At 38.7% G+C, this 21,657-nt stretch overlaps 1 protein-coding gene across 2 annotated transcripts in view; it reads left to right on the top strand.

Moving 5' to 3' along the window:
- The window catches only part of LOC138814047 (TBC1 domain family member 4-like), a 157,071-nt gene that overhangs the window by 94,588 nt on the left and 40,826 nt on the right, over positions 1–21,657 (top strand). For both annotated transcript variants that reach the window (XM_070002817.1, XM_070002819.1), the window contains exons 4-8: positions 4,316–4,420; positions 10,857–10,989; positions 14,746–14,837; positions 15,076–15,192; positions 18,016–18,135. In XM_070002817.1, the coding sequence (XP_069858918.1) occupies positions 4,316–4,420; positions 10,857–10,989; positions 14,746–14,837; positions 15,076–15,192; positions 18,016–18,135 (567 nt within the window). The remainder of the gene's footprint in view (positions 1–4,315; positions 4,421–10,856; positions 10,990–14,745; positions 14,838–15,075; positions 15,193–18,015; positions 18,136–21,657) is intronic.

A 21,657-nucleotide genomic window follows, 5' to 3' on the forward strand; every position in this document is an offset into this window, starting at 1 on the left:
TTTTGAAGAAATCATCTTGTTTCAATAATAAAAAGCAACTAAGCTTAAAGACCTTTCCATTTTATAATCTTAAAATTTTTTAAAAATCTTTTTGAAAAGAATTTGTGGTTGCGTACCAGTGGCTCATACCTATAATCCTAGCAAATCAGGAGGCTGAGATCTGAGGATCAGATTCAAAATCAGCCTAGGCAGACAAAACTAAGAGACTCTTATCTTCAGTGAACAAGCTGGTGGCATGTTTCAAGTGAGCGAGCATCAACCATGAGTGAAAAAAATGAGAGCATGAATCCTTGCTTTCAAGCTCTAGTACTGACACAAAAGAAACAATGTAATACAAATTTATTTTTAGGATATATCCTAAAAATAAAAGTTTTTCCTGTGGTATGTTCTGCCCAATTCCTCAGTATCTTCACACTTTCTCCGCTGTATAGTCAGCTTTCTCTCGTATTACATCTCTTTACTGCTGGAATTTCAGTGGTAGTGACATCTTTTGGTAGCACGTCATAGCTAGGGTCCCTCAGAATCTCCAGCAATGGAACCTGTGATGTATCTGAATCATGTTTGATTTTTATTTTGTGGTAAAAAGTAAAATGGGGAACTAGTGTTTTTGACTTGTAGTTATGTAAATACTAAATTTGGCACAGTGTGTCTATTCTTTTTAATTTGTAAACTATGGATTTAAAAAGAATCACTATGTGCCAATGTGTACATGATTGGAAAGTCAGGCATAAATTAGTGTCCTAAGAATCATAATGGTCATTTTGAATATCCATCCAAGGTTAGAGCTACCAAAATGTACTGTAAAAAAAAAAAAAAAGAAAAGATATTTGAAGTTATCAGGATAGAAGGTGTGTCTGTGTCTAAATGTGGGCAGGTAAAGTGTTCAGAAGCTGCATCTTTCCTGGTCTGGGGGACTCAATACTTCTTGGAGCTGCTCTTTCAAGGTCCCTTTATCTTGACAGTGAAAAATCAAAACTGCCTATCATATTTTAATTCTCTCTTGAAGTTTGGAGTTCGCCTTGCTATCAATATGCTACTCGGATGTTCTTCCCTTTGAAAATGAGTTTTGTACAGTTAGTTAATTTTGTTTTACCTCAGTCTTAGTACAGTTCCACTCCTAATATTTTGTTTTAGAATTTTTTTGGTTATATGGAGATCTAAAATTTTGATGTATAGACAAACATTCCCTAGCAACTTAGAGAATGTAACATCTGAATTAAGGAAGGATATATGTTAAACTTCTAAATTCTTACTTAAAATATTCGGATGAAAAATAATAGTATTATATTAAGTTTTGTTTTTGTTTTTGTTTTTCCAACTGTGGGGCTTGATCTCAGGGTCTGGGCACTGTAGCTTTTCTATTCAAGGCTAGTGCTCTACCACTTGGAACTACAGCTCCACTTCTGGTTTCCTGGTGGTTAATTGGCAACAAGAGTTTCACGGACTTGCCTTTGAACCACAATCCTCAGAACTCAGCATCCTGAATAGCTGGGATTACAAGTGTGAGCCACCAGTGCCCAGTATATAAGTGTTTTTCATAGTTACCCACGGTGTATGCAGGATCATAAGCCCTCAAAGGCAGGTGTCTTATTCTTTGAGGTGTGTGTGTGTGTGTGTGTGTGTGTGTGTGTGTGTGTGTGTGTGTGTGTGTGTGTGTGTGTGTGTGTGTGTGTGGTTATATGTGTTGGTACTGGCCTCTTCCTCTTACTTGACTTTTTTGCTCAAGGCTGGTGCTCTACTCCTTGGGCCATACTTCTACTTCTGGCCTTTTGCTGGCTAACTGGAGATAAGAGTCTCACAGACTTGTCTACCTAGGCTAGCTTTGAGCCTTTATTCTCAGATCTCACTTCCTGAGTAGCTAGGATTCTTACCAGCACCCAGCTGATGTCCTATCCTATGGGACATTAGAATCAGTATCTTGGGATTAGAGCTGACAAGCTGTATGTGTTCTGTGAATATTGAATGAAGAAGCCTCTTCTCCATATTGGGCTCTAAGCTAAGTATTGAAGTAAAAGCTGCTGTACAAACAAAATGCAGTTCCTGCCCTGAGGGAACACCAATAAGCATCCTTAAAAGCACAGTCACTCATCCCCCACCTTCCCCAAGCCTCCCAATGAGAAAACCAGCATGTGCAGTGAGTAAAAAAAGATTCAAAAAGAAAGAAAGAAAGAGCAGATGATTCAGGGAACCAACATATAAAACTAAAAGTTCAAATCAAATTTTTTTCTTTTCCATTTTTTGGTTATTGTATGCAAACTTGCTTTCTATCTTCTGATACAGAAAAAAAGGATTTAGATCAAAGCACAAGGGAACAGGTGGGAAGTCCTCTCATCAGAGTAATGGTGGGCCGAGTCCTGTAGTCCTCACCGGCTGGCCTGGTTCCTTTTATTTCTTTGCACACAAGTGAGTTGATATAATGTGTGTGTGTGTGTGTGTGTGTGTGTGTGTGTGTGTGTGCTAGAGCTTGAACTCAAGGCCTGGGTGCTATCCCTTAGCTTTTGTTGCTCAAGGCTAATTCTCTACCACCTGAACCATGCTTCCATTTCTGGCTTCTTTTGGTGGTTACTTGGAGATGAGAGTCTCTTGGATTTGTTCAGGCTATCTTCAAATACAACTATACAACTGTCTCTTTCTTCAAAAACTGTATGACTGATTTCCAGGCAAGCTTTGCGAGACAGGAAGTAACTTTCTTTGCTTGTAAGGTTGCCGCCAGCTATGTGAACATACTGAGCTAATGGAGTCTAGAATTTTTTCCATTTAGTATTATGCCAGTGAAAGATGATATTCTTTAATCTCTCACAAGTATTGCCACATAGACTTTATTTTCACTGCATGAACGGCAGTCTCATTCTCCTTACTGACTTCTTTTCACCAGAGTTGATTTCCTTTTTCCATATCCATTTGACAGATTGAGCTGCTGATAACAAGAATTGTGGTTGGCATTTATCACACAACTCAGGAGCTGTCAAAGACATTTCTTAGTTCTGAATCTCAATCCTTCCTGACAATAGGTGTTGTAACTGCTGTTTTGTATTGACAAATGGAACTCCAGAGATAATTATTAGCAGGCCAGCACAACATCTCAAACCTATCAGATTTGTTAAACTGAGACTTAAGTTTTATTCTGAGGCCTGTTTTGTTTTTGCTTGGATTTAATTGAGTTTTAGGACAACCATATTTCTTTATTTTTTACTTATTCAGATTTTAGAGCCATTGTGCTTGCAATAAGACAGTAAACTGTTATCAGTTCGTTGGTTTGTATGTATAGATAAAAGTTACAGAAGTTCTGCTTTTTTTTTTTTTTTTTTTTTTTTTTTTTTTTTTTTTTTGTCAGTCATAGTCTTAAACTCAGGGCCTAGGCACTGTCCCTGAGCAATTTTTGCTAAAGGCTAGTACTCTACTACTTTGAGCCACACAGTTCCACTTCTAGTTTTTGAGTGGTTAAAGATAAGAGTCTCATTGGGATTTTTCTTCCCTGGCTAAATTCTGCATTTAAAAAAAATTAAATGTAACTGAAGTTACTTCACCTGGTTCCCGGATGAACAGTAATGTGAATGTGGATAATTGGTATCTGCAATAACTTTTTAAAGACCATATCAGTGCCAGAGGCCAAATGCCACTCTTATAACCCTAGCTGCTTGGCAGGTTGAGATCTGAGAATCCTCGTTTGAAAGCCAGCTTGAGCAGTAAAGTACACAAGACTCTTATCTCCAATTAGCCAGCCAAAAAAACTGGAAATGGAGAAATGTCTGAAGTGTTGAGCACCAGCCTTGAATGAAAAAGCTGAGGGACAACACTCAGGCTCCAAGTTCTAGCCTCAGTACCAGCACAAAAACAAAACAAAGCAAAAAAAGTATCAATATTTTAACATTGGGGTTTTTTTGGCTGTCCATTAATAGCAGATAGTTTGGTATTTATATGCATGTTTTAGAGAATTGCTTCACATTTAATCTGAATATTGTCAGTGGTAGGTTTTTTCCCTTAGATTTGTAGCTTCCTATAGACAATTATAAGACAATAAATTGAGAGCCTATAATAGTGCTTTTTTTGTTTGTCTTGTTTTGTTTTACCAGATACAGTGAAATGGGCCATCAATATTTTTCCTGTGGTCTTGAGTCATAGTGTTTCTCAGAAACAAAACAATCTGAGCTGGTCTCACCTTTTATATTAATATTATATATCCACAGACATGTGTCATAAGATATGCTGTGCCCTGTGACTTTGCTATGAAGGAGAAATTTGAGGACCTGGGAAAGCATAGAATGGATGTTGATTTCCATAAATTCTGTTTGCACTTTTCTTTCGCCTCATCTAGGGTATAAAGCACGTTGATCACTTTGGCTTTATCTGTCGGGAGTCTCCAGAGCCTGGGCTGAGCCAATACATTTGTTACGTGTTCCAGTGTGCCAGTGAGTCTCTGGTAAGTGGTGTTAATGCTGTCCGGGAGCTTCTGCCAGCACATCTGTCTTACAGCAGACTCAACTCTTGGGAACCTAAAGGAAAAAGAAGAGGACAACTAGAAATACATTTTTATACCTCAGGCAGAACACTAGAGAAACAAAAACAAATTATCATGACAGGTATTAAGCCTCAATATTTCCTTGGATCTAACAACCGTCCTTCCCCCATATTACCAAGACTTTGTGTGTGTGTGTTTTTTTAAGTAAAGACTAAGAAAAGCTGTTACTTGTTTTCCATTGTTCAAATAAAAAGATAAGAAAGGCCTAGTGCTCTTAGTTCCTTAATTGTTGTAACATCTCAAAGTAGATAATCAACAAAGAGTTCTTTTTCCCCTTTTTTATATTAGCCTCTGCCTTCATTTTTAAATACTTTATTCATCTCCTTTTCTCAAATTTGCAAAGCATTTCTAACACTAACCCTCTTCTGCCCTCTAGTATGGGGTGGTTTGAGAGGAAATACATCATGCAGGGACCTGATGAGAGACAAAGAAATCTACTGATTTTTTTTCCCTCAAAGATTTCCATTTTCTTCCTTTTACTGTCTCCACTAATCACTCACTAAACACTAACTTTAAGCTATACCCCTCACCATTTGTAAAGAGTTTATAGAACTGTCTGTCTCCTTGCTGCTTAACTCTCACCTTCTGCTGGCCTAGCTGAGGACACTTTGGCTGGAGTAGTGAAGAAGTGATTTAGTAGATTGGCACTTCTTTGTTGTCTGCTGCCTTCTAGGTCTCCATCTGGGCAATATAGATCTCTTGCCTCTAATAGTTCATTATTCCACAGAGTCTCATTTGAGTTTCATTCTCCCACTAGATAATCATCCATCTGTAGCAAATACTCAGTAACTATCTGGGTTACCCTTGCTATATGGATTTAGGTTAGGATTTGCATTTGCATTTGAGAGTTGTCTTTAGTTGATAATAATAAGAGGGCACAGGGTGGATGAGTTCTCAGAGGAAGAAATAGGAACTAGAAATTGGTAGAAAACACACTAGAAAATGTCAACCAGGAACAAAAAAGGTGATATGGGAGACTCTGCTACCCATCCCATGTGATTCATTTGGTAGCATTATATATCCAATTTTTTTTTTTTTTTGCCAGTCCTGGGACTTGTACTCAGGGCCTGGGATCTGTCCCTGAGTCTCTCTGTGTTCAAGGCTAGCATCTACCACTTGAGCCACAGCGTCACTTCCGCCTTTTCTGTTTATGTGGTACTAGGCAAGCACTCTGCCACTAAGCCACATTCCCAGCCCGCAGCTGAGAAATCTTGGTGCATTCTCTTCCATTCTCTGTGTCCAGTTGTTTGCTGAATTCTTTTGACTCAAAGATAGAAATCTGTTTCCCATCCACCTCCCCTTTTCCACTTTGCTCCTTGATTCTGGGCATTTATTTTCCTGTACACTCTAATTTTAGCATCCAGTTTCCCCAGAAATAATTTAAATCTTATTTTTTAATGTTACCACTAGAGTGTTCCTTCTCACAAAAATCTCTCCATAGGCACTCAGTTGATGCAGGAAGAAAACCTGGGTCTTCCAACCTGCAGCTGGGCCTTCATTCTTCATTCTTCTCCACATTTGCATTTTTAAAAATCCCCCATGTAGACTGCAATGCTGTGTCTTGTCACACTTGTCATCATGTTCTATCTCACAAACTGTTCTCTGGGCCAAACCACAAGGGCTGTTTGGTGATGGTGTTATGGTGCTTATATTTTGGTTTGCTAGTAAAGTGAACATGTGCTGAAGAATATAGGACACACATGAGATCAGGAATATTCCTACTGAGCTGGATGCTGGTGGCTCATGCCTGTAATCCTAGCTACTCAGGAGGCTCAGATCTGAGGATCATGGTTTGAACCCAGCCCAAGCAGGGAAGTCTATGAGATTCTTATCTTTAACTAACTACCAATTAACTACTTTCGTGTGTGTGTGTGTGTGTGTGTGTGTGTGTGTGTGTGTGTGTGTGTGTGTGTGTGTGTGTGTGTGTGTGTGTGTGTGTGTGTGTGTGTGTGCCAGTACTCAGGATTGAAAATCAGGATGTGGGTTGTATCCCTTAGCATTTTTGCTAAGATTGGTACTCTACCATTTGAACAACATCTCCATGTCTGGTATTTTCTTATTAATTGGAGATAAAAGTCTCAGCTTTCAGCCTTCTGAGTAGCTGGGATTACAGTTATGAGGCGCTGGCACTCACACAGCTCTTACTCTTGTTAGCCCCTGGGTCAGGCTTTCACATTTTGATTGACAGATGAGCTTCTTGGTCTTCACAGCTGACAGGCATTTTCCAGGTGTGGTCAACCTCTGTTACTGCAGCCTTTGCATGGAAGAATTACTCCCCCAAACTGCTTCTGTTTTGTTTTGTTCCCCGATCCTTTATTCATGCTTGTAGAAGGGGTTTTCGAAACAGGGAATCAGATCACATGTGTGCATCTTGCCCTTTTTTCTCTCTAGCTCATGCTGCTCAGCTAAGGCAACAGGACATACTGGCTGAGAGTGCCCTTCTGTCACCTGAAGCGGTATTGATCTGCGTACTGGCTTCATTATTTTTGAGAATAAGCCCAGGCTAGGATCTGGCAGATGCTGCTAACTCTATAATTTTATCAGTTCACATCTTTACTGAGTATCAAACCTGCAAGCCAGAAGGAAAATTTAATGTACACTTCCTGTGTAATAGATGGTTTAAGCAACCAGCAGATGGAACAAAACAAAACAGTCAATTCAATAATATCCTTTTGAGCAGCTTTATGCTTGATGTGGCTTTGCAGTTGTATAGAACAAAAGAATTACAACGCCAGCAGGCTTACTTATCTTGTCCAGGTATCAAACCCACAAAATTAACATTTTGTTTTGCCACCCACACTCCCTCCCTCCTTCCCTGCCTCCCTTCTTGCATTCATTCCTCTACTCTCCTTCCTTCCTTCCTTCCCTCCTTCCTTCCAGGCAGGTAGCTTATTTTTCAAAATCAACTGGTGAACTTTGGAGAAAATACGCTTGTTTTTCAAAAGTGATTTCTCTAAAATTGATTTAAAGAATGTTAAAAATATGCGTCACTGCTACTTAAAGACAAAGAAAATCTAAATTCCACCAATATAGAGAAAAAAATATTCAAGGATAGTACAGCCAAAAGCAAAAAAGAAAAGAGATCCATGCCACTGAAAACATATTTTTACATCAAGTTACAGTTAATGAAATAAGCAAGGTATTTTACTAGAAATGAAATATGAGCCTATTGATGGAAATCTGTGGTGCATAGTTGTGGAAATTATTTTTCTCTCACTACTGGTACTGATTATACTTGTAGAAATAAATCTAACAATAAAGGATCAAGCAAAGTAGGGAGGAAAGCAGATAAAGAGATGGATACAAGTTTGGGATCTGTGTTTTATAAGAAGGAAAAATTACAGATCTTTTAGGGATTAACAATAATGTATGAAAAGTTTCTCACCTGATGAAAACTGCAAGTAATTGGCATGAGTTAGTCTACAAACAAGAAATATAGTACATGATTTTAGACACACTAGCTGTTGTGTAAGAATTTACACCTAATCCTTAGGATAGAGGCTTCTCAGTTGAGCAAAAATGTGTCACACCTCAGAGCTGCCTGTAACCTGCAGGCCTCAGCCCTGTTCAGATTAACACAGTCAACAATAAAGGAATGAGTATTATTGCAGAAAAAAAAAAGAATTTACACCTAATAAAGAATGTGATACATAGAATTAAAATCTAGCAAATGTAGATAAATTTCAATATATGGTGATTAGTCACTGATGTGGACATTGCTTTATTGTTAATAATAGATAGAACAGGATTGAGGCCATTCTTTATTGGATAGGTTGAAGTTTTTAAGTATTTCCAGTGAGTTAGACCAGATGGTTGTTTTGAAGTCCTTGCACAATTTGTGATTTTTATTGTAAAATACTATGCGATGCTTAAGTTGGTGCATAAGGTTTTTGGGCATCATCTTCATTATGGATTTTACCGTTGTGTAAAAAATTTGCTTTCCAAAATATTGTTTTCTTTGTCCAATTTTATGTTTATCATCAGAAATAACTCTTTCAGATAGTATTGCCAAGAATCCTTTTTTTTTTTCTTGCATGTAATTGATTCATCTATACTAGGTCCTTTGTTTTTAACTTTTTGGTGTGACCTATTGTCCTTGTGGTATTCAAAGAACACTAATTTGAATTTTTAATTGCATTGATCTCGGTTTTAGTTATATAAAATTTTTAGTAATATTTATGGCTAGGAGAATTTTGTAGCCACATTTCAGACACTATTGAAATGTTATCTTATGTTATTTAGAAATGGATAGGAAAACACATTCAGTAGTTGCACAGAAAGCCTTGCATAAGACAGTATTATTAAGTAACAACCTATGGACAGCTTTTTATTTTGCTAAGCCAATGACCAACTCTTCTAGTCTTTCAAATAAATGGAAAACAAGAAGATAGAAATAAATGACCACATGCATAAATACTTAAATTGCCTTTCAATACAGAATAAGGCAAATGAAATAAAAATGCAGAGGCATTAAACATGTAGTGTTTTTAGTTTTGACTTAAAAATCTTTATTTTTTAAATTATGGTAAAAGATGCTTATTTTATGAAAAATTTATTTTACTTTCTGGAGTGCTGTGAACTAATTCACCAGCCTTTTTTTCCACCCTAGTCCTGGGGCTTCAACTCATGGCCTGGTCTCTGTCCCTGAGCCTCTTTGTGCTCATGGCTAGTGCTTTGCTACTTAAGCCACAGTGCCACTTCTGGCTTTTTCTGAGTAGCTTCTTGGAGATAAAGTCTCACAGACTTTTACCCTGGCTAGCTTTGAACCATGATCCTCAGACCTCATCTCCTGAGTAGTTAGGATTACAAGCATGAGCCACTGGTACCTGGCTTAGCACAAAGGATTAGCAGACCATCGCCTTAACCACTTGGCCACCTTGTCATCTACGACAAGCCTTTTTATGGTTGGTCATGCAGAACAGTAATGGCTGCAATACTAGAATAATGATTTCTCTTTAGTTAATTTCCCATGCATTCAATTGCAGAAGTGAATTAAATTTCTTTAAGTAATAACTCATTCTTAAACCTAGCCATAGGAGAAGAGGAAAAGTAGAGCAACATTACTGATTTACTGATGATGATAAAGGGTTTTGAATATCAGAGCCAATTGTGATGAGCCCTTTAGGATTCAGTAACTCTGTCAGGAAGGTTCTAGAATGTGGCCTACAATGTATAGAATGTGGGAAAAGCACACCTTACCTAAGTGAATGTGTCTAAGAAAAGGAGCTGCATCCTACATGCTTTAACAGTGCCTGGGGATGTCCTGTTAGTTGGTTTCAGAGAAATCAGGAAACTAGACAGAAAGATTCAGACTTCTTCCCTAGGCCCATGGAAGAGAAAGAAATCATCTGGCTGTTAGAAAACTGCTGGCCTCGTGGTGAGTTCCAGCTATTAGACACTGTGTTGTTGCAGCTTCTTAGTGTCACAAATCAGAAGTAGACTGTTAATAAAGCAGAAGCTGTAGAGATGGGACCAGAAGTGGCCAAAGACTCTTCCTACTGTTATGTAAACTGATTGCATCCTCCCTCCAGCACTCCATTTAAACACATGCTTTATTTTTACAACAAAAGCGATCAAGAAGAAAAAAATCAAATAGGATTGCTATTAACACAAATAAATGTTCATTCTCTTTTGTTACTCCTTGTACATGGCAGACAAAGCCTGCAGAGAGGTCTTTATCTGGTGGACCATTTAGTTAAAACAAAGACCTTAATTAACCTACTAATTAAACTATCTGCAATAGCATAGTCCTCTCTGGGTCTTGAAAATAGCGCCATTGGCTTATGCCTGTAATACTGCCTACTTAGGAGGCTGAGATCTGAGGATTGCTGTTTGAAGCCAGCCTGGCCAGAAAAGTCTGTGAGACTTTCATTTCCAATTAGCTAGCAAAATAACCAAACCAAAAAAAAAGCACCCAAAAAACAAAAACAACAACAACAACAAAAAACAAACTGTAAATGGAGGTGTGACTTAACTGGCAGAATGCCAGCCTTAAACAAAAAAAGCTCAAGGACAGAATCCAGGTCCTGAGTTTAAGCTCTAGTACCAGTGTATGCATATGCATATATACAAGAAAAGAAGAGGAAAGAAAATAGCATTATGAACAGATCTACATTATATGACATATATTGATATGGTCTTATTTCACCCCGTTGCAAGTAGATGGCTGAAAGGTCTAACTTCAAGACTAAATATTTACTTTCTGCCAGCTCTCTAGTCATCAAAATTCTATTACTTATGAGTTAGTGAGCAGCAATAAAGGCTCCTACTGCTGTTGGGTTTGAAAGATTTCCATGAAAGACAACATTATGGACCGGAGCTTTGTTCCTTCTCACAGGTGGATGAGGTCATGCTGACCCTGAAGCAGGCATTCAGCACGGCGGCTGCACTGCAGAGTGCCAAGACGCAGATCAAGCTGTGTGAAGCCTGCCCCATGCACTCTTTGCATAAGCTCTGTGAGAGGATCGAAGGTATGGTAGAACGTGGCCTTGGCACTGGAAGGGTTTGCTTTGGCATTTGCTTATGAGAAAGTCTGCACCATCACCGAATAGTTCTTTGTGTCTATGGGAACCAGAGCTCCGTATGCTGTTCTCATGCCCAGCCTCATCTGAGTGTGCTGTCAGTCTCTTCTGGGTGCTTGGCCTTTTCTCTCCCTTCCTTTCTTTCTTTGTCTTTTTTGAAGACAAACTCATGGGAGGGACTTGTATTTCCCACAGTTCTTAGGACTCTGCAATGTGCATGCTGGGAAGTGGTCAAATATTTATTGAATGAATCAAGACAGACAAAACCATCTCAGACTGTTTATTTCTTCCTTTGATTCTCTCTCCCTTGGTGATGTGTTCCTTTTCTCTAAAGGTTGAGAACTTCGATGAAACAGGATTGGCTTTGGGGGGCAATTGTGAATGACAGAGATAATGGTGGTGATATCATGAAGCAGGATTTTTTGTTTGTGTGCTGATATTAGGGCTTGAACTCAGGACCTTGAACTCTTACTTGGCTTTTTTTAAAAAAAAACCAAACAAACTCAAGTTTAGTGCACAGTTGAGCTAGCCCTCCGTGTGTATAGCGAAATGCCACAGAGCTGGGTGCTGGTGGCTCATGCTTGTTATCCTAGGTGCTCAGGAGACTGAGATCAGATGATTGTGGTTTGAGCCAACTCGGACAGAAAAGTTTATGAAACTTATCTCCACTTAGTGAACAAAAAGCCAGAAGCAAAAAGCTGGAAGCAGAGTCCCAGCCTTGAGCAAGAAAACAAGTAAGAGCATAAGGTCTCAAGTTCAAGCACCAGTATCAGCAAGCATACACACATGCATTCACTTACGCATGCATGTATGTACACACACACACACACACACACACAAATGCAGTTTGGGAGTTGTTTAGTGGCTGTAATTGCAGGTTGTGATTTCTGTCTGTTGGCAGCAGGCAGAGGTGGATGTAACAATAGTACTAAACTGCAGTGTGTATTAGTCATCTATACAACTGCACCATCCATGACTATGTCAGTGTTGTATTCACATTTTAACACATGATTTTATAGAACGCAATTCATTTTCAATCATACAAAAGTGGAGCATTCTTTTGTGTATGGTCAAGGAAGCATTGCAAATCTGTGTGTGTAGGGAGCTACATTACCAAGGAGATGGTATTGGATCAATCAGCTATGCAAAGGGAGAAAGATCTTTTTCATTTATTCATCTTAAAAGTCATTCTAGATGGTTCAAAATCCTCAGTATAAAGAAACTAAATTGCAAAATCATTAAAAGAAAAGACTCAGGGCATGGTGGCACATACCTGTAACCCCAGCACTCAGGGAGCTAAGATAGGAGATAGGTTGAGTCAGCCTGGGGTACATAGATCCTGTAACAAACAAACAAATAAACAAACTTCTTATTCCTTGAGGAAGAAAGATTTTATTAAAGTAAAAGAATGCAAAAGAAAAAATCCCTATTAATTTGACTTGGTGAAAAGTTTCAAGTGTTTACATGGCAAAAATTATTTACTTGGAAATAAAAGTAATGAATAAGAAGATAGCAGAAAAGAAAACAACTAATTAGTAGGAGATTGTGCACATCTTTTGTTGTTATTTCTTTGTGCAGTCCTGGGGCTTGAATCTAGGCCGGAGTTCTGTCTTTGAGCTTTTTTTGCTCAAGGCTAGTGTTCTCCTACTTGAGTTACAGCTTAACTTCCAGCTTTTGTGGTGGTTCATTGGAGATAAGAGTCTCACAGACTTCCCTGCGCTGGCTGGCTCTTCTCATCTCTTAGCCTACTGAGTAGCTAGGATTACAGGCATGATCTCTCAATGCCCAGCCATTGTGAATATCTTATATAGCGTAACCCAAGGAGGAGAAAAGACAATTGAAACACTTCATTTGATGTTCATTCACTACTTACTTTTTTTCGAGGCCAATTTTGTTGTACATGGTTATGGTTACTTTGGTTTTCCACAGCCCACAGGCAGCCTTTTAGCAAACATTTCTTATAATATATCTGAGAGCCTCTTAAATTTTTTTTTAAATTATCATTAAGTAGTTGTAAAAGAGGTTTCAATTCATAGTGTCAATTTCTTGTACAGTGCCTCTTGATCAGTGTCATTCCTTCTAGCACTCTCCTCCATTGTCTGAGAGCATTTTTTTTTCAGAAAAAAATAAGCTAGAGTCATGAGTGCTATCTTTCTACCCAGATGGATGTTAGCTCTCTGCATAAAGATTTATGCTGAATGTTGGACAAAGAAAGAAGTTGCTGAGAAGTGTGTATACCACTTTGCTCCCATTCTTTTCCCGCATAGGGACTACAGGCAGGTACAGGTGCGGCCAGGCCATTGTGGGTCAGCTCTGCATGCATTCTGTCAGTCATGAGGTGGATTTCCTTCTAAGAAACATGTATTTTTTTAAAAGAGAAAAAAAGACACATGTATTTTAACGTAATTCTTTCCTATGATGTTTGTAAAGATAAGGAGAGTGCTTTAAAAACATGGCTAAAATGTGAGCAGCAGGTGTATCAATTTATTTCAACTATCTTTCACCTTGTCATTTCTTAGAAAATACAGTTAGAAAACTCTATGAGATGCCTATCTTAGAATATATTCTTTATTTCTAAAATATACAACTTAGTAAGACAAGTGATAAGAAAATATTTTCAATTACTTTGTCTTACTGTTTATTAATAATGGTGAATATGTATAAATTATTCAAATTATGGCTCAATGTCATGTAATGAAGTGCTTTCATTATACCTTAGAAAAGCTAGTTTTAAAATAGTCAGTGATTTTTAGGATACCAATCCAGCTGTAAGGTTTATTAAGTATTCTATATATCCTTTATGTCCTCTTTATAATCAAGATGTAAGTATATTAGAAATGACAAACCAGCCATGGAATGGAAATTTGTTCCTTAGGAACAGAGTTGAATCATTGTAAGTATAAATTGAACTTTTCCATTTTGAAAAGAATTCTTAGAAAAGTTTTTCATGGAAAAGCTTTCCTCAGGGATTTATTATACATTATGTATAAAAATGTGAACGATTTCCTGGTTCTGGTGACATACACCACTTGGACAGCTGAGGCAGGAGGGTCTCAAGACCTGAGCCAATTTGGCCTACAGAGTGAGACATTGCTTCCAAAAACTAAAAAACAGAAAAATTATAACTATCACAATATAAAGAAGTAAACATTTTTGACAAAAATAGTAACATTACAAGTATACTTAACACAAAAAGGAAATTTGATGAAAGGGACTCCTGATTCAGCTAGAGTTCTGCTTTTTGATATGACGATGATAATGATAATAATAATATAATAATATATAATAGTAATAGTAATTGTTCTTTACAAACTATTAGAGTATAAATGCAGAGATTTTTGGTCAAGGCTAGCATTTAGCTTTTATCTAACAGTTCCGAGATTCACCTTGGAATTCCCATGGTGGCTACTTTTGCTAGTTACATTAAGTGGTATCTGGTTGTGTCTGACACAAGTAAAGTTCTTCATTATATTAAAATCCTTTGTCAGTGATTCTAACCCTAGGATCACTGTAGGAGACCGTTAATTTGAATGGAGCAATTTGACTTCAGGTTTTAAATGCTTCAGTGTTGGGAACAAGGGTTCAGTGTGGAAGTCTAAGTTAAGGCTGGCTGGAGAAGAGTAAGTGTGATGCTCATTGCAAGGTGCACATTTTGATCTTTGTGGCCAGCCTCCACCTCACTCCTGTCCTCATCCTTCCCTTCAGGTCTCTACCCACCAAGAGCCAAACTGGTGATCCAGAGACATCTCTCATCACTGACAGATAATGAGCAAGCTGACATCTTTGAGCGAGTTCAGGTACCATCATTGGTAGTTGTCATAAGCTCAGTATAAATAAAGAATGAGAGTTGGGTCTTGATGTTGTCAGTTCTTTTTTACTTCTGTCTGAAGTTAAAAAAATACATATGTCTTGGGGGACTGACTGTTGTGTAAGCCATTGCTACAGGGATGTTTATAGCTAAAGCAAAGTGAGAATCAAGAAAGAAGAGAGGCTGGGTTACCCTGTGTGCACTCTCCTGATCTGTCTTCTCAACAGAAAATGAAGCCCATAAGTGACCAGGAAGAAAATGAACTGGTGATCTTGCACCTGCGGCAGCTGTGTGAGAGCAAGCAGAAGACACATGTGCATACCGGGGAAGGGCCAGCCGTGTCGGTGAGATGTTTCTTCCTTGACCTCTGCGCGTCGGGTCTTGTAGGTGCACAGGAAACAGGAAGGAGCTCTTTCCTTGGTGCTCTCCTCTTTTTCAGCTCTACATCCTATCAGATTCCCACTTCCCTGCATTGTAAAAGACTTACAGCAATGCAGTAGGCCCATGCACATGGGGCTAAAAGGATTCTAGTTCTCAAATTTAAGAGTATCTGTGGACTTGGGCTAAAATCACAGTCAACTAGGTTCAAAATGTCATGCTGTAGAATGAATGCGGGTTCTTAGTTATATCAATCTATGATATCTTGAAATTTGGATGTTTTAGTTCATCAGAAGCTTAGACTGAAAGGACTAAACAAGGTGAAAGCAAGGGTGATATGTGAGCAGGTATCTAGGTGCAAACTAAGAGATGCTATTCCTCCCTAAGGGATGCAATTCCTCCCTTTTCTTTTCCTCCTTTTCTTCTCTCTTTCTCTTCCCTTCCCTTCCCTGTTCCCTTCCCTTTCCTGTTCTCTTCCTTTCCGGTTCCCTTCCCTTCCTTTCCCTTCACTCCCTTCCACTCCTTTTCTTTTTTCTTCTCTTCTTTCCTTTTCATTTATCTTCTGTACTGATACTTAGGCTTGTACTCTCACTTGGCTTTTTTTTATTCAAGACTGGCACTCTACCACTTGAGCCATTCTACCACTTGAGCCATGCTACCATGACTGACTTTTGTGCCAGTTAATTGGCGATAAGAATCCCATGGATTTGTCTTGCCTGGGCTGGCTTTGAGCTTTGATCCTTAGATCTCGGCCTCCTCAGTAGCTAGGATTATAGGCATGAACCACCAGTGCCTGGCAAGGATGCCATTTCTATGCTCATGATTTAGGACTTATTCCCAGCTGAACAGAGATAAAGCAAGATCATTTTACTTTATTTATTTTTTTATATCACTAACTCCCTCTATGCCCTAACAGAGTCTCCCTCTATAGCCCAGGTTAGCTCAAACTCACACTCTTCCTGCCTCAGCCTCCTGAGCAATAGGATTACAGACATACACTGCCATGTTTGGCTTTGCGCTAATAACTTGTTGATTTGATAGAGCCAGCAATGATGTGAGCCCCACTAATACTGCATGCACCGAAGTCTCTCATCTAGTTTTGTCTTTTGGTCTCTCATTTCTCTCACCTTTTAGATGTTTTCAAATACTGTTTGGAGAAAAATTCCCCTAAAAAGTGGCTTTCACAAAAATGCTTCTCTTGTTATAAATTCAGACCAGTGTTCTTCCTGTTTACTTGGTTTTCAAAATCATTCTGGGGCTTTCCTCTGGCCTCACATGCTCAGGATGCTTCCCAGTACTCCAGTCTGTTACCTCACTGACTCCCTAACCTGGGTTTGGTCATTGTGACTTTGCAATACACACCCCTCAGTTCTGAGAGAGACTGTCTCTATTCTCTTGTCTCTCTGAATCCTGTGCATGCTTTTTTCCTCTGACCAGTGAGACCAGCCTTTATGCTCTTGTACTTATATGTACTCTGATTTATTCTTCCCTTCCTTAGTGAATTATAAACTTCATTTAATTTTTTTTAGCTGGATGCTGGTGGATCTTGTAATCCTACTGCTGGATGCTTATAATCCTAGTTACTCAGAAGGTTGAGGTTTGAGGATCACTGTTTGAAGCCAGTCCAGGCAGGAAAGACTGTGAGACTCTTATCTCCAATTAACCAGCAAATAGCCAAAAGTGGAGCTGTGACTCAAGCGGTAGGGTGGCAGCCTTGAGAAAAAAAAAGTCAAGCAAGAGCAGGAGGCCTTGAGTTCAAGTTTTATCACTGGCATTAATTAATTAATTAATTAAACTACTGAGGACCAGGTAATAATATACATAATAGTTTCATACTTCAATGGGATAAAAAATCCAGGGAGGTAGAGTTGGAAGAGGGAAGGATATTAGGAGAAAAACAAAGGAGGGGGTAACAATGATTGACAAGAAATGTACTCATGACCTTATTCATGTAACTGTCACCCCTCTGTTCAGCATCTTTACAATAAAATAAAATTAAGAAAATACAGAGAACCTAATACATTAGAGTACATGTCATAGCCTCTCATATGGTTGATAGTGTTACTGATAAATACTTGCTGTTCTAAATGAAATCACGCCAAGGCATTGTTACAATTCAGTTTGTTTGCAAGGTGTTCTTCTTTTTGAAGTGGGTTCCTTCCTGTGTTTTACTCAATAATTTGGATAGAAAGCATGTGTATTGGGAAGGGGTAATGGGAGTTAATGGAAATACTAAGAGAAATTGACATCTGAAGTTTAAGGTTTGTGAAATGAAGCAAGAATATGTGAATGGAAAAGATAAGCATGAAGGAAAATATTTCTTTTTTTATTACAATTTAAAACTGTTGCCTTATAATTTTTTTGGTTCACCATGTAGAACTTAAATTATTACTTCTTAATACAATAATGAAACTACAGAAGAATTCTTGTGGTTTTTAATGCCTCAGTCTATTTTTTTTTTTTTTTTTTTTGGTGCTGGTTCTGCGGCTTGAACTTAGGGCCAGGGTGCTGCTGTCTCTGAGCTTTGGTGCTCCAGGCTAACACTCTACCACTTGAGCCATAGTCCCAATTCTGGCCTTTTATTGGTGGTTAATTGGAGATAAGAGTCTCATGGACTTTCCTGCCCGGACTGGCTTTGAACTGTGATCCTCAGAGTTCATCCTTCTAAGTAGCTAGAATTTACAGGTGTGAGCCACCACTGCCTGGCTAATGGCTGTTAATCTTGTATTAAAACCTCATTTAATTTTGAATATGTCCAAACTCACATTTTTCTTTTTCTCTTTCTTTAGAATATTTCAAATAGTACAATCCCAGAAAATGTAACGAGTGGTGGAAGATTCAAGCTGGACATTTTGAAAAATAAAGCAAAGAGATCCTTAACCAGCTCCCTGGAAAATATCTTCTCAAGGGTAAGTGGAAACTGAGTTTCTTTTAGGTAAACATACCTATGTTTTCTGACTGTCTTGCTTCATTGTAAAGAAATATTTCCTTAAACAGCCAAATAAGAAAACCTATTAAAATAACTTTAATTTAGTTACTACTTTAAGACAGTTTCTTACAGGCATATACCAGTAACCCCGTCACTTAGGAAGCAGAGGCAGGAGGGTGATAAACTGTAGCCCGGCTTGGCCTATGTAGTGAGATCTGTCTCAACACTCCCTACCCCCACCCCACCCCACCCCGAAAAAGATCCTCGCATCTTAGCTTATGAGTAGCTAGAAGTACAGGTGTGAACTACTGGCACCCAGCATTAGAGTATAGTTGTAAAGTATGTCTGTTTTTCTTTGTGTAAGCTTTTCTGTTTTCAGGAGGCTGAGATCTGAGGGTAGGGGTTGGAAGCCAACCTGGGAGAAAAGTCTATGAGACTCACCTCTAATAAACTAATCAGAAAAAGTTGGATGTGGTGCTGTGGCTCAAGTGGTGGAGTGCTAGCCTTGAGCACAAAGAGGCTCAGGACAGCACCCAGGCCCTGAGTTCACGTGCCAGAAACTGTAATCAATCAATCAAATCTAAAAAATTAGAAAATCCAGTTACATAGGTGTTCAGGGAACTTGAGGGTAAGACCCAGCCTTTATAGACTTATGTTTATGAACTAAGATGATTTTTTTACCCTTTCTATTTTTTTCTTTTTCTCTCATCCCTCTCTCTTTCCCTCTTTCTGTTCCTTTCTTTTCCCATCCCCCCAAGCTATTTTCCCCCCACTATTGGAGCTCCAATTCAGGGCCTGAGTGAGCTCTCTTTTGGATTTTTTTTTTTTTGCTAAGGCTAGTACTCTGGCACTTGTGTTGTACCTCCACTTCCAGCTTTTTGCTGGTTAATTGGAAATAAGAGTCTCACAACCTTTTCTGCCTGAACTGGCTTGGAATTGTGATTAAGATCTCAGCTTCCTGAGTAGCATTATAAGCGTGGGCTACCAGCATCCAGTTTCGTATTTCCCTTTTTTAAGTCATAGTGTCTCCATTTTTAAAATGTGCATAGTAATATTGTCTCACCTCATATTATCAAAACAATTAACTGTTATGTAACGGTGCTAAGCAAATACATTATATGGGTCTGAAGTGATACATGCAATGGTAAGCTCAGAACTGTCGCCATTTTACAAAGCACCCAGTGGGTATTTAGAGCCTTGCTTTATATCCATTTAGCACCTTGGCGTTCTGTGTGGTGCCTGTGTGGCTGACTTTGAAGTGATTCCTACCACATGCCTTGAATTGCTGGTGTGTCTCTCAGCAAAAGCACGGCCAATCTATTTTGGCCAAGGTGCATTCTGTAGCTTTTGTCTCCAGGAGTAATGCCAAGAACCATATATTTTGTGACCTAACAAGGTCTCGCTCTCTTCATGTGTGGTAGAATGAACTTGTTAGGAAGGCCGGCAGCTCCCTGTCTATGAAGGGTTGCATAGAAACATCAGGGCTTCGCAATACAATTTCTCAGTTTTTTCCAAGCTGTATAATAGAAAATTACTCACACATGAATCATACAGCTTTGCTTACAATTGCTGTCATTGTTATATGTCAAAATATTTTATTTAATGCACTGTAACTGTTCATGAAGTAGGCTCATTTTCTAAAGTGTTTAGAAGCCCAACTCATTAACACTAGACAATGAATGCAAGGGAAAGGGCATGGCCTGGGAATAAAATCAGACTGTAGGAAAATGGCAAAGGCTGTCTGCTCCAAGCTGAAAGACAGAACAGAATGTTGTATTCTGGTTCCTAGCTGCTGTTTGTTCAGTTGAAAATTTCCAAAATAGTTCTTTTTTTTTTTTTAAAGTCAGTTGTGGGGCTTGAACTCCAGGCTTGGGCCCTGTCTCTGAGCCACAGTGCCCTTCTGGTTTTCTGGTGATTTACTGGAGACATGAGTCTCCAACTTTCCTGCCTGGGCTGGCTTTGAACCACGATCCTCAGATCTCAGCCTCCTGAGTAGTTAGGATTACAAGCATGAGCCACCAGCACCTGACTTCCAAAGTAGTTCTTAATATAAAATATGAGTCATCCTTCTTCAGAATAATTTCCATTGTCTGTGGCAATAAGAGTACAATTTGGTTGAGTACAATTTGTGTGTGTGTGTTGAACTCAGTTCTCATACTTGCTTGGCTTGCTTGATCAGATCGTGATCTACCATTTGATTTATACTTCCAGCTCAGACTTTCGCTAGTTAATTGGAGATAGAGTTGTGAGGACTTTTCTGTTCCAAGTGTCTTTGAACCTCAATTGTCTGGATCCTAGCCTTCTGAGTAGCTATAGAATTACTGGCACCCAGCATTAGAATACAATTTTAAAATAGGTCTGTTTTTCTTTGTGTAAACAAACACACAAGGATAAAACAGTAATTAATATACATGAGTTAAATTGCATTATGTTTTTATTATTGTTATTCCCATCTTGAAGCTTGAACTCAGGGCCTGGGTGCTATCCCTGAACTTTTTTGATCAAGGGTAGTGTCCTACTACTTGAGCCACATCTGGCTTTTTAGGTGTTTAATTGGAGATAAGAGTCTCAAAGGCTGCCTGGGCTGGCTCTGAAGGTAAGTAGCTAAGATCATAGATGTGAGTCACTGGTGGCCAACTTTAAATTGCCTTGTAATAATGAAAATAGTTCAGAATCCATTTGAGTATTGTCATCAAGTCATCAAATCACCATGCAGGTTGGCATGAAGTAGGAGCTAAAAATAGCAGAAAACAGCTTGGTCTGTACTATGTTTTCCTCATGGCCCCACATAGTAACCCAGTGATTTACTAGCCACAAATAGAGTTTATTATTAGATGTACAAAGTTAGTTACAGCATAGTGTTGAAGAACTAAAATAACCTTGATGTCTGCAAAATTCCACTTAATTAACGCAGGCGAATTAATTTTATTGTGAGGCTATCTTTCACAAAGCTCTCCCTTAGGAAGGCAGTATGGGAAGGAGGAGCTCAAGCGCTTGGCTTTGATAGTGTGAGTTCTGTGTTTGCATGGCTGTTATTTTTACTGGCTAGGTAGATTTTGGACAGTACAACCTATCAGAAGTTCTTCTTTTTGTCTGTGAAGTTGAGCTGAATAATTATATCAACCTAAAAAATTGTTGTGAAGATTAAATGATATAATAATACTGTGGGAAAATGCCTGTCACAACATATTGCCCATCAGAGGCAACTCTGAATTTGTATTATTGATACAGTTGTTGTCGTAAAGTCAACCTAGGGGAATAGGAAACTGTGACTAATGCAGAATATACAGATAAAAATAAACAGGGGCTGGGAAGGTGGCTCAGTGGTAGAGCGCTTGCCTTGCATGCATGAGGCCCTGGGTTCGATTCCCCAGCACCACATAAGCAAATAAATAAATAAATAAATAAACATTGCTTCTATTAAACAAATTAGGATGTTGCCAATATAAAATAATTAACAAAAAACAAGAAAGAATTGTTAAAAAAAAATACGTGATGGGCT

Source organism: Dipodomys merriami, unplaced genomic scaffold (genome assembly GCF_024711535.1).
Source record: "Dipodomys merriami isolate MVZ:Mamm:240054 unplaced genomic scaffold, mDipMer1.0.p SCAF_6, whole genome shotgun sequence".
NCBI lineage: Eukaryota > Metazoa > Chordata > Mammalia > Rodentia > Heteromyidae > Dipodomys > Dipodomys merriami.